This window comes from Dendroctonus ponderosae, unplaced genomic scaffold, assembly GCF_020466585.1.
Source record: "Dendroctonus ponderosae isolate FM_Combo_2020 unplaced genomic scaffold, Dpon_F_20191213v2 Dpon_F_20191213_8, whole genome shotgun sequence".
Classification (NCBI taxonomy): domain Eukaryota; kingdom Metazoa; phylum Arthropoda; class Insecta; order Coleoptera; family Curculionidae; genus Dendroctonus; species Dendroctonus ponderosae.
The window spans coordinates 13,047,819-13,058,291 of NW_026019016.1; the positions used below are offsets into that span (position 1 = coordinate 13,047,819).

The window sequence follows — 10,473 nt, forward strand, 5'->3', positions numbered from 1 at the left end:
AAGATGCAAGCCACTCGTGCTTGCGAAACGTCAGGAAGAAATTCTACCGAACGACGGCCTAAAAACCCGAAAAACCCAAAACGAAATTCGTCCACTCTGTATTAGTGATTCCTAGTGATTTTATGTGGAATTCTCTAATAATCAATTTCAAAAGCAATAAATAAAATTGCAGCATTAAAGACAATGAAATTGTAAAATTAAATAATTGAGTGAATAAAAAGTGGCCAGTGGTAATAGATAAGGAACAGATGGAACAATCACTGTCCGTGAGATAATCAATGCGGTTTGAGTGCATTAAAAGCGAAAAATTATCTAAAATTAGGTCGCGCAATTTATACTGTTTAATGTTAGGAAAATAAACACACACTTGCCACTATAAATTATGATTAATTTTCCAGGCAGAAAACGTGGGTGTATTTTAGTTTGTTGACTTGATATGAAATTGGGATCGAAATCAGTTTGCTATCGGGCAAAAAACGTCTTTCTACCATTTAGTAGCAAAAAATGAGTTCGAGAAAGTAAAAAAGTGCGTTAAAAACTCGAGCTAAAACGAATGAACAATCAATTAAACAGTGCGTCATTCTTCGCTCGCTCACTGTTATGCGCCCATAAAAGAAATTTACTTGCCATAATGGCTTGGCAATACCGAACTAATTAAGATAGATTGATGCGAAAATAGTCAACCGCCCTTTACATTGCCCATAACAATTGTTTGTTTCATTTCTCTTGAGTTGCCTTTAATTATTTTTTCCTCTGTTTCAGGCATGATCATTTCCATGCCATTCCTGCTGATCACATTCCTAGTGTATGCTCTACTGCCCGACCGAAATCTCCACCAAAGAGCGTTAATGTTTTATGTTTTATCGCTGCTCATCGCCTACATTTTATTAGTTACAATCAATCTGGCTCCAAATATTCCCACTTGGTTTTGGTGCAAATTCTTAGGTGAGTTTGCTAATTTGATTATTATTGTTGCATCCGCAGGACCAGTTTCCAACCTGTTAACGGGCTCGAAACATCTTCATGCAGTTTGTTTGATGGTTTTTTTTTTATTTCTCTAGGTTATTCTACGCTGTTCTTTTTCATGGTGTCGTTTTTCTGGATGAATGTGATTTGCTTCGATATTTGGTACACCTTCAGGTAAGGCAAGTTCGACAAAATATGCAAATAAATGTAAATAATTTAAAAAATTGGTATTTTTCCACACACAATGAATTTTTAGCGGCGGTCGCGGTTTTATGGGAAGCAAAAGAACTAGCGAAAGAAGAAGGTTGATTTTTTACAGTCTTTATGCCAATGGCGTGCCGCTGCTGATAGTGGCGTGGACTTATGGGATGCAGATAAGTCTTCCCAATGAATGCGAGCATAATCCGGGAATAGGCGTGGCCAAATGTTTCTTAGCCACAGGTAAAGGCCCTAAACAAGCAAAATTGCCGATGTTTTAAACGTTTGTTTAAGGTTGGGCAAGTTTATGGTATTTCTACCTGGAAGCTGGCATTGTGGTGATTGCCAATATCACGTTTTTCATATTAACCGCCTTGCGAATCAGGAAAGTGAAACAGGAAACGTCGATGCTGAAGCACAACGACAGCAAGAGACACACGTACGAAAAAGACAAGCAAAAGTACGCAACTGTTTACGAAATGTGAAAACATCCGGCATCGTCATTCTCTTGCAGATTCAATCTCTACGTAAAATTGCTGTTTGCCATGGGCGTTAACTGGAGCATGGAAGTGATCTCTTGGTTGGTAAATTGGAACACTAAAAGCGAGTACCAGTATATCTGGTACGCCACTGACTTTTTCAACGCCGTCTATGGCGTTTTCATCTTCTTTATATTTGTTTTCAAAAAGAAAATCTGGACGCTCCTACAAAGACGGTAAGTGCAAACCGGTCTGGTGCTTCTATGTCGCTAACCAATTGGAAATATTGGCAACAAGGGATTTTTCCGAAAAACAACGGCCAATATTTCCAATCAAAGCTGCAAAAGTTTGTTTTTTGTTGACGACAGTTTTTTAGCCAATTTTGTGCGCTGGTGGTGGGCCAAAGAGTTGACCACTTTTAAGGGCAACAACATATCTAGACTTATCTTTGAAAAACCACTAAATACTTAGTCTCTCCGAGGTTCTACAAAGGTCCACTAGTTCAAAGTATGACTGATTTTTTTAGCAAAAAGGACCTTTGTTAACTTCAAGGGACTCTCTGTTCACTCCAAACAAAAACTTCATTCACAGAACTGTTGAAATGCTCAGTGTTCGATTGGAAAATGGCATTTTTCACTGTTTGAAGCCCGCATTTTTTAGTTTTTTGGGTCAACTCTTGTCGATAAGTACATAGAAGACGTCTAATATGCTGTTCCATGTTTGTGTTGTCCGAATTTTAGATTTAATTGGAAAATGTCGCAAGAAACCGTGCTCACAGGTACTTCGCCCACACCTAGTAATGTGTCTAACAGTAAATCCGCATTACCGTAAATCCGGAATCGTAAGTTCATTGAGAAATCCAAAAAAAATCACGAGTAAAGGGATGAGACTAATTTTTCAGGTCGACAAAGAACCAATGGTTTGATGAACAGCCTTCGAACTAATCGCGAATTCAATGCCAAAGCAAATTGTAGTTACTAAAATGCTAATAGTCAGTTTGGGAAATTTGAATTAAACATTTTTAAGCTATTTTTCTTGCTTCCTGAACAGGTTTTCTCGGCCGCCCCGATAGGCCTCAAACTAATGCTAATCTATTATGAACAATATTTCCATATGAAGGTTCTATTGGTTCTTTGCCGACTTCGGTGGTGATGATAGTGAAAGCTACGGTTACGGTTGAAGGACACATTTGGTACCATCAGACAGTACCAAATGCCTATGGATGGAACACTAACATGCATGACTTCCTACTAACTGCCCGTTACAAGTTAATCAGAATTTTCCGTTAAAAAAGTAAAAAGTCTTACTCACCCCTATAAATTTCTTCTGCTTAGCTGTGGAATATTTGGGCGCACATCGTTCATAGCTACAGGGTTATCAGAGCACGACCCTGTAAAAAAATTAAAACCCCATTATCTCTTGCACCATACAGCATACCTTGTAAATATTTAACCGCTTTTCGATCTCAAATAAATCATATACAAATCGAGGAACACCTTCATGCTTCCCCAGCTGGTCCAGGGCGCTGCTCCTCGCACTGCTAATATCGAAAAGATCAACCAGAATTGGTGGAAGCTGCAGATTGAAGATCTGAAAAGGAAATTTGTATTAAAATCAGTTTCTTTTGCAGGTATTACAACTTCATTGGCAGGCCCCATTTGGCTCATACGGTCACATCCAGCAACACTCGTTCCAGCCATTATTCGTCTACGAATTATTCGACTGCTGATACGGGGCTATCGGAAAGAGCGACTGCAGTGAACGGACGACAACCGGCTGAAGAAATGGCTTTAAGACGTGTAACTTAAATATCAAGGATTAATTTTTTTGTTTTTTTAACGGGGCTTGAAGATGTAAGTTCTTTAAAAAAAAAAGTCGCATTATTCCCGCTAAACTCCTGTTTTGAGTTCGAAGCCAGTCTCACCGAAAAGGAGAACAGCCAGAAGTTTACCTTTAAAAATAAGTTCCTGGCTAATTTCCATAACGTTCCGTTCACTTAAATCGCTGTACTTAATTTTCGTTTATTTTATAAGTGACTGTAAATAATCTAAGATAGGAATAGATGTTTTGCGCCAACACGTACTTAATCGCGCACATTTGAAGAAACTGTAAACACGGGCATCGTCATCTTTGCACATGAAAAATTAATCAAAATCACTGGCACGTTTTCAACGTATAAACCTCTAAAAGTAGCGATAATTGACACTGTTTAGATAAACGAACCCATAAATTCTACATTAACAGCACTTCATATTGCATCTTTACAAACCCCACGATTTATCGTAGCTCTCTTCGGAATAGTTCATAGAAACTGTAAATTAAAATCTCATTATCGTTGTTTCTAATTCTATCTAAATTACAATTTTGATTAGTGATGAAAACCTGCACTTTTGGATTTTTAGGTCGAGAAATCGTTAAATAAAAAGGTGTAATCACGCATCTTTCAATAAAATATCAGTGTGCAATGTAATCAAATACAGATTAACTTGATTGTATTTATCGCTTAATAAAATATTTATAGATGGCCCAAAATATGAATTTACCCTCTACATCCCAAACCTAACACTTGAATCATAGAAAATTCAAAAAACCTTTTCATCTTGCTTAACACGGGGAATTAAAAGGAACAATAGGATCGGATTATTTCCTGGAAGCCAAACTATTTCTTTCGGGTAGACATTTAATATTCACCAATATGAATGTTCACATTAACTACAGTAAGAATTGCCAGCTTCCACGTTATTTCGACAGTGTAATTAAAATCACCACACGCCAGTAAAAATTAAAAGCAAGATTATTGAATCTTTGGAATATTTACCCAATTGTTTTGAGGAATATTACTGATTTGTGGCCACGTATTGAACAATTTACTATGTGATTGCATGATGCAAACTCTAAAAATCCACAATTTACTAAACACACTTAGTAATAGTAAAACCTTACAGATAAATTTTAGTATATTCATAGAATTATACTTGTTCACCTCGCGCTACACCAGAAAAGCTTTCTTAATACTAGCTGATGAAGATTAGAAACCAAAGAATCGTTATTTCAATCAAAACCGCGTTTAATGTGAAAGCACCTTAAAATTAGATTAGATGCATATGAAAAGACACAAACCCTAAACATGAATTAGTAGCAACGAGGGTAGTAAATAAAGAAAAATTCTTGAACAAGTACAAACACCAAATAAGCCTATTTCCTGCCGCGTTTACTCTTCGGGCCAGCTGCTTTTCTGGGCGTGGTCCTAGTAACGGGTGGGGACAGTTCCGCTTTGACCTCCTGCGACAACATGCAATTTATAGCAAAAACATGACAATCCGCCGGTTAAACTTTGAATACCTACCGCTGGTTCAGGTTCGGGTTGAACTTCATCTTGTACCATTTCCTCAATAGGATCCTCTGTGACGGCCACCGTCTCTACATTTTCCTCCGCTTCTTCCTCGTTTACTTTTTCATCTTCAGTGGTTTCAGTTGGATCATACATTTCCTGGTCGCCGTCTTCTTCTTCGTCTTCAGCTTGAAAATTCATAGGTTTAAAACCAAGCAGCAAGAAAATGAGGAAATATCGCAACAATAATCAGTTTCCAAATTCAGTTAGTGTTCCGAACTTTCTATAATGATAGTGAATACATTCAAAATCATTTCAAACAGTCGCAGAATTATTTTGCAAGACTCAGGAAGGTCTAGGGACAGAAGTGTTCAAAGACCTGCTGTAGCTTGCCAATTGCAGCCAACTCATGTGCATAAATAACACATTCTTACCTTCTACTTTAACTCCATTTTCGTCCCCAGTGGTAGTCTCAACGTCCGCAGGCTTGCTTTTCTCAGCTGCATCTTTCTCTGCCCGCTTCCGCTTCTCTTCCGAATCAAACCTTTCTTTAATACTTTCCACAAAACGATAGAAATGCCTTCGTGTGGTCAAATGAGCCTGAAAAAACAAAGTTGCTGATCATTCTAAAACAAAAGGTTCAAATCAACCTTACATCTGCATCAGACTTTTGAGCAAAGCTCCTATTGCACAAATCACACTTAAACCCGGTAAACTCCTGAAGAGCCTTGACGGCAACGGGTCGATTTTTCTTGTAAGCAGGCAGACGATCTACCATGTTAATCAGAGAGTCATCAATGTCAATAATTGGGTCTTCACCCTCCATGCTAAGACTCTCTTCCAAAACATCGTCCATGTTGATATCTCCGCTTTCCTCTCCAGATATTATTTCATCTCCATCTAGAAAATGTTCCAGTTAGTTAAATAAAGAAGTTGTTGTGCTTTAAACATGCCTTTGCCCCCGACTTTGCTTTCAGTGACTTGACTGGACCGTCTGAGATGTTCCGGTGTCAGGCAGTGCTCAATCCATTCGATCCTTGATGGATATTCTTTATCGCAAGTGCGGCAATTTGGATGCAGGTACCTCTTAAGCCGCTGATGCCCATCAGTCCTAAGAGCATTGGATATTTAACTTCTTTTATTACTTTATAAATAGCGCGTTTTCTACCTGCGGTGGCTAATGATTTTGCCCATGAATTTCAAGTCGCACATTGCACAATGACTAAGAGGCGGTTCGCGTCTTTGATTAAACTTCCTCTGCCTGCTCTGGCGATTGAATTCGATCAACTTGCGTTCCTCTTGAAGACGCAAATTCTCTCTCAGAATATTAACGCAAATATGAATGCTTTCTTCTAAAGCTTTTAGCATTTCATGGTGAGCCCTTCCTGGATGCAAAATAATTAATTAGAATTTATTGAGTTTTTGAACGTTTTGCATATCTACCTCTCACATGTTTACTCATGGATTCACCATCCCACATTTGCTTGTTGCAGACCCAGCAATGAAGGTACTTCTTATCAATGCCGCCGTATTTGCCGTCCTTTGAATCAGCCAAAACTTCTTTTTTGGCTGCAAATTTTAGCAATTAGTTCAATTTCATTTGCAATTGATTACCAGCCTGATTACCTTCTTCATCATCTCCGCTTTCTTTTCCTTCAACGTTGTTCTTCTCCTCCTTCCAATCTCTCTTCGATTCCTTCTTCTCTTCATCAGCTTCGTCATTAGCGTCAGCACTCTCCTCCTTTAATTAAAGTTTTAAATAATCCTTTTTAAAGTAAGTTATCGCAACTGTTTGAAACTTTCTATAGCGGCATTGAAATTGATTATCAAAACCACCTCAAACAGCTCAAATTTATCTTGCAAAACTCAGGAAGGTCTTCACAAAAGGGTTATAAAAGCGAAGACCTGCTGTTGTTTGCTAAAGATTTAAAGACTAAAGACTTACCTTCTTGTCTACTTTGACGAAAGCTGGCTTTTTCTTGATAATTTCCCTCTTGGGCGACGGTCTTCGTCGCCTATCGTTGCCAATAAATCCGCCCCCCCGGGATTGCTTTGTTTATAAAATGAATAAAAAATTTACAAATAATGGACTAACAAAAATAGTCAAGTACTTAATGTGTAAACAAGCCTTTAATTATGACGCTTATTTGGCCGATACGAAGAAGTGCTGCTTTTTGCTGTTTATTGAGATGTAGATGGACCACAATTCTTGACAGAGAAATATAAAGACAATGTTCTGTGCCACACTGTATGATTATGGATAAATCTGCTTCATAATCAAAAAGGGGATGTTATAAATTTGTGAAGAGCATTGCAGAATAGGTTTTTCTTGAAATCTTGAATAAAGATCGTTTGGTAGCAATAAGATGTAAGAGAATGTTAATAAAATCATACATATAATATGTATTTCTTCTGCAGTAGCTTTGAGGTGTTTACTGCGGCTTTCTGCTTAGGAGATTTCAAATTTTTCGACGGAGATATGTACTAAGGGATGGGAAAGTGAAAATACGACTGGACATAGTGGAATTGCCAAAAAAAATATCTTCAGGGCAATTTTCTGTGGTACCATTGGATGCACTGTTCAAATATAAATAGGTAGACACATGAACTTAAGATTAATAGCAAGGTTGGGTGATGAAAATGCAACTTTTCAACTAACCCGTCTTAAAAAGAATGAAGAAACGTGTAAGCAATGTGTTTAGTCAACTGCAGTCTCTACCAGTAGCTTAACACTTACTTGCAGATAAGCTTTCCATAGGCTGCCTTACCAGGGGCCAAATGGCCAGTCCCGAATATTGAAGATTTGTTTAAAATAGATCATTTGGAACATCCTGGGCTTACCAGAAGCCCACTCCCATGAAAACTCGAAGACTTTTGAAATTCTTTTGCATATAGAATTGAATACATTTCACCAAAGCTTATGATAGGTGTACCAATGAAAAGTTTGCGAAAGGAGCCTATTTATATTTAAACAAAATACATAGAAGACTACATATTCAAAGTGTACGTTGGAAGAATAGTAGTACACATTCAGACTCATGTATGGTCAGTTATTGAGACCAATAAAAACTTTTAGATAATACCTAACTAAGTTGTAAAGTTTGTACTTGAAAGGGAGCTCAGTACAATCGAATAGGAATTTAAATAGCATACCTTGTTGTAGGGCTCGTGACGTCTATTAATATCACGGCCTCTGTTAAAGCCACTGTTAAAACGACCGTAATCACGGTTGCCAGAAAAGGCCGGAGACGTATTTAGCGATAACAAGGACGGCGGTTGCTGTTGAGGTTGAAGCAAACTAGTTAAGGCCAGAGCTAGTTGAGGATTTGATGTTAATTGGGATAGAATTCCACCTTGATTCATATTGGATCCACCACCCTGCCAAGGGTTTACGCCGCCGCCACCGCTTTGGAACGGTTGCTGAGAAAAAGAGGAGCCACGATTGCCACCGCGTTGGCCTCCGCCAAATCTTCTATTCATGATCGGATGCTAGATATAGAAGAAAAATTAAGTTCGATTACAGAAGCTGACGCCATTCGCCATGATGGCCGCCCCCAACAGCCCTCAGCAAGAATCAAGCAATGATGATGTTTTACATCGAAAATCACCTCTATCTTACGTTAACTAAACGCAATTCAATGCTTACCTGTGGAATTCAAGAACAGATACAAATAACGAGACTTAAAATGGAAATCGATTGTGAAAACTTGCAGAGAAGCACAAACACGCCGCTTCAACAAAATACACTTCTACGATTGCTACGCATAAGTAGACGCCGAGCAGGAAATGAAACCGTAGAAAGTATCGTAGCACATTCGAAGTGCTCGTGCTGTCTCACTTTTACACATTGTAGTTTGAGCGACTGCGTTTCATGCGCCAAAGCGCTCCATTACTAGTGACGTCATTGCAGCCAAACTGCACAGTTTCTACTTTTAATTAAAAAACCACTGACTGCATGAATAATGTATTTGACAACTTATTCTCCGAGCACTGAAAATAGCTTTCGCCTTTCGCTTAAAATCGTCGGACTCACTCGCCCGTTTCTTCATCCATGACTTCGTCTTCATGCTCCTCATCACCATCCTCTGTACCATTTTGAACGGCCTTTTTCCTCGGCGTGCTCTTTCGCGACTTTCCCTCTTTGAAGTCTGCAGATTTCCGGCGTTAAATCAATGATTGTTAGATCAACTCACCGATAAAACCAACCTTTGTAAACGACATTTAGGGGCTCGATGAATTCATCAAACTCCAGCTCCTCCAAGGCCTTAATGACGTCCTGGCCCAGAAGGGTTTTCCTGGTTTCGTGCTGGGCTTCTTGCGAAGCCCTAGAGGTGAGAAACATCACAAAAACAGAGGCTGCTCTCGAGATAGCCGCTCTGGCGTCTTTTCCCACTGCCACATGTTCGGGAAGGGATTCTTTGATGAGTCTTGCCACTGTTGCACTTGGCAAATTCAAGTCTTCAATCTTCTCGGCCATTATATCAAACAAAAACCAAAGGAAAAATAGAAACACTTATTTGGCGGCCGACATAAACACATTTGTTTGGTTAGGTCGGCTGTGCAGCAAAAAATGCAGAATCCGGAGTCGGACAATATGGCAACCAAGCCAGTAGGCGTCTGATTCAAATTGAATAACACCAGAATACAGCGTAAAGCTGAAAGAGTTATTTATCAGTTTAAGTGTGTAATTTTAAAATACTGTGACTGGAAAGAGTTTTATTTCCAGCTCAACGAAGCGTTGGTTACAAAAATTAAATTAATTAAACTTATTATGTATTACGTAATAGTAAGTGCGTTTTTTCGTAATATAAATTTTGAAGTCACACTTATCCAGAGGGCTTGCCTGAGGCAAGCCAAAGTAAAGTACTATTGATATTCAATAGCAGTCGCGCATTATTTTCAGTAAAGAAATTACAATTTATTTTATTACATTTAATTGTCTTCGTTTGAAAAGCAAATTAGATAATCAACGAAGCCCAATTTGCTGGTAATGTTATGCGAATACTAGCGCATATACCAGGGACGCCCCATTTTCACTTTTTATAGGCCTTTTTCGATTTTTCGAAAAATTCCATTAGCGCCCGGGACATGAAGTAGGGCCTGTTTCGTCCATCGTTTAGCAACACGTCTTCACAGTAGCAAAGATAGACTGTGTCCACAGTTGACTGCAACAAAAAAACTTCAAAACTGCCTCAACTCAAAGAAATTAACATTAGTTACCTCAATAACTCCAAAAGTAATTGTCCCGGCAACTAAAGACACACAACCAACGATCAGATAAGGCATAGTAATGTATTCATACGTTGTGCCCTGTAAAATGATTTAATATTGGCAAATCTAGGGAAATTTATCGGTATATGTGGAAAAAACTGGTGAGTTTCTATGGGTTTTTAGGCTGCGTGTTGCCACCTCTGAAAGTGCAAACGTGCGTGCTTGCAAAACGTCCTAATTTTCCATTCAATTCTCTATCCAACGGTGCCAAAACGAATTCTCTAGCTA

General features: G+C 38.6%; 4 protein-coding genes across 14 annotated transcripts in view; 1 reads left to right on the top strand and 3 right to left on the bottom strand.

Annotated features, from left to right (window-relative positions):
* Positions 1 to 4,167, top strand: part of LOC109539466 (G-protein coupled receptor Mth2) — a 31,794-nt gene extending 27,627 nt beyond the window's left edge. For 8 of the 11 annotated variants that reach the window (XM_048669473.1, XM_019907224.2, XM_019907216.2 and 5 more), the window contains 6 exons: positions 763 to 945; positions 1,062 to 1,140; positions 1,223 to 1,407; positions 1,459 to 1,624; positions 1,679 to 1,879; positions 3,274 to 4,167. In XM_048669473.1, the coding sequence (XP_048525430.1) occupies positions 763 to 945; positions 1,062 to 1,140; positions 1,223 to 1,407; positions 1,459 to 1,624; positions 1,679 to 1,879; positions 3,274 to 3,451 (992 nt within the window). In that variant the 3' untranslated portion in view covers positions 3,452 to 4,167. Of the gene's footprint in view, positions 1 to 762; positions 946 to 1,061; positions 1,141 to 1,222; positions 1,408 to 1,458; positions 1,625 to 1,678; positions 1,880 to 2,303; positions 2,485 to 3,273 lie in introns of those variants that run through there. The other 3 variants (XM_048669472.1, XM_048669475.1, XM_048669477.1) reach the window with 3 other exon arrangements.
* A 142-nt stretch (positions 4,168 to 4,309) lies between these two features.
* On the bottom strand, positions 4,310 to 8,778 carry LOC109539464 (zinc finger protein on ecdysone puffs). Its single transcript, XM_019907213.2, has 11 exons — positions 8,621 to 8,778; positions 8,128 to 8,463; positions 6,920 to 7,024; positions 6,601 to 6,715; positions 6,418 to 6,543; positions 6,143 to 6,359; positions 5,928 to 6,085; positions 5,630 to 5,874; positions 5,409 to 5,574; positions 4,990 to 5,162; positions 4,310 to 4,925 (listed from the first exon to the last, which is right to left on the bottom strand). The coding sequence occupies exons 2-11, from the start codon at positions 8,452 to 8,454 to the stop codon at positions 4,839 to 4,841; spliced, it is 1,719 nt and encodes a 572-aa protein (XP_019762772.1). The 5' UTR covers positions 8,455 to 8,463; positions 8,621 to 8,778; the 3' UTR covers positions 4,310 to 4,838.
* A 144-nt stretch (positions 8,779 to 8,922) lies between these two features.
* LOC109539433 (DNA polymerase epsilon subunit 3) lies at positions 8,923 to 9,586 on the bottom strand (the record flags this gene model as incomplete). Its single annotated transcript, XM_019907164.2, is given in 2 exon segments — positions 8,923 to 9,122; positions 9,181 to 9,586. Coding segments are annotated over 2 exon segments (390 nt in total). The 3' UTR covers positions 8,923 to 9,003.
* An 89-nt stretch (positions 9,587 to 9,675) lies between these two features.
* The window catches only part of LOC109539465 (choline transporter-like protein 1), an 8,354-nt gene continuing 7,556 nt past the window's right edge, over positions 9,676 to 10,473 (bottom strand). The window contains exons 12-13 of the mRNA XM_048669470.1: positions 10,195 to 10,284; positions 9,676 to 10,139 (exon numbers count right to left, since the gene is read on the bottom strand). Coding sequence (XP_048525427.1) covers positions 10,008 to 10,139; positions 10,195 to 10,284 — 222 coding nt within the window. The 3' untranslated portion in view covers positions 9,676 to 10,007. The remainder of the gene's footprint in view (positions 10,140 to 10,194; positions 10,285 to 10,473) is intronic.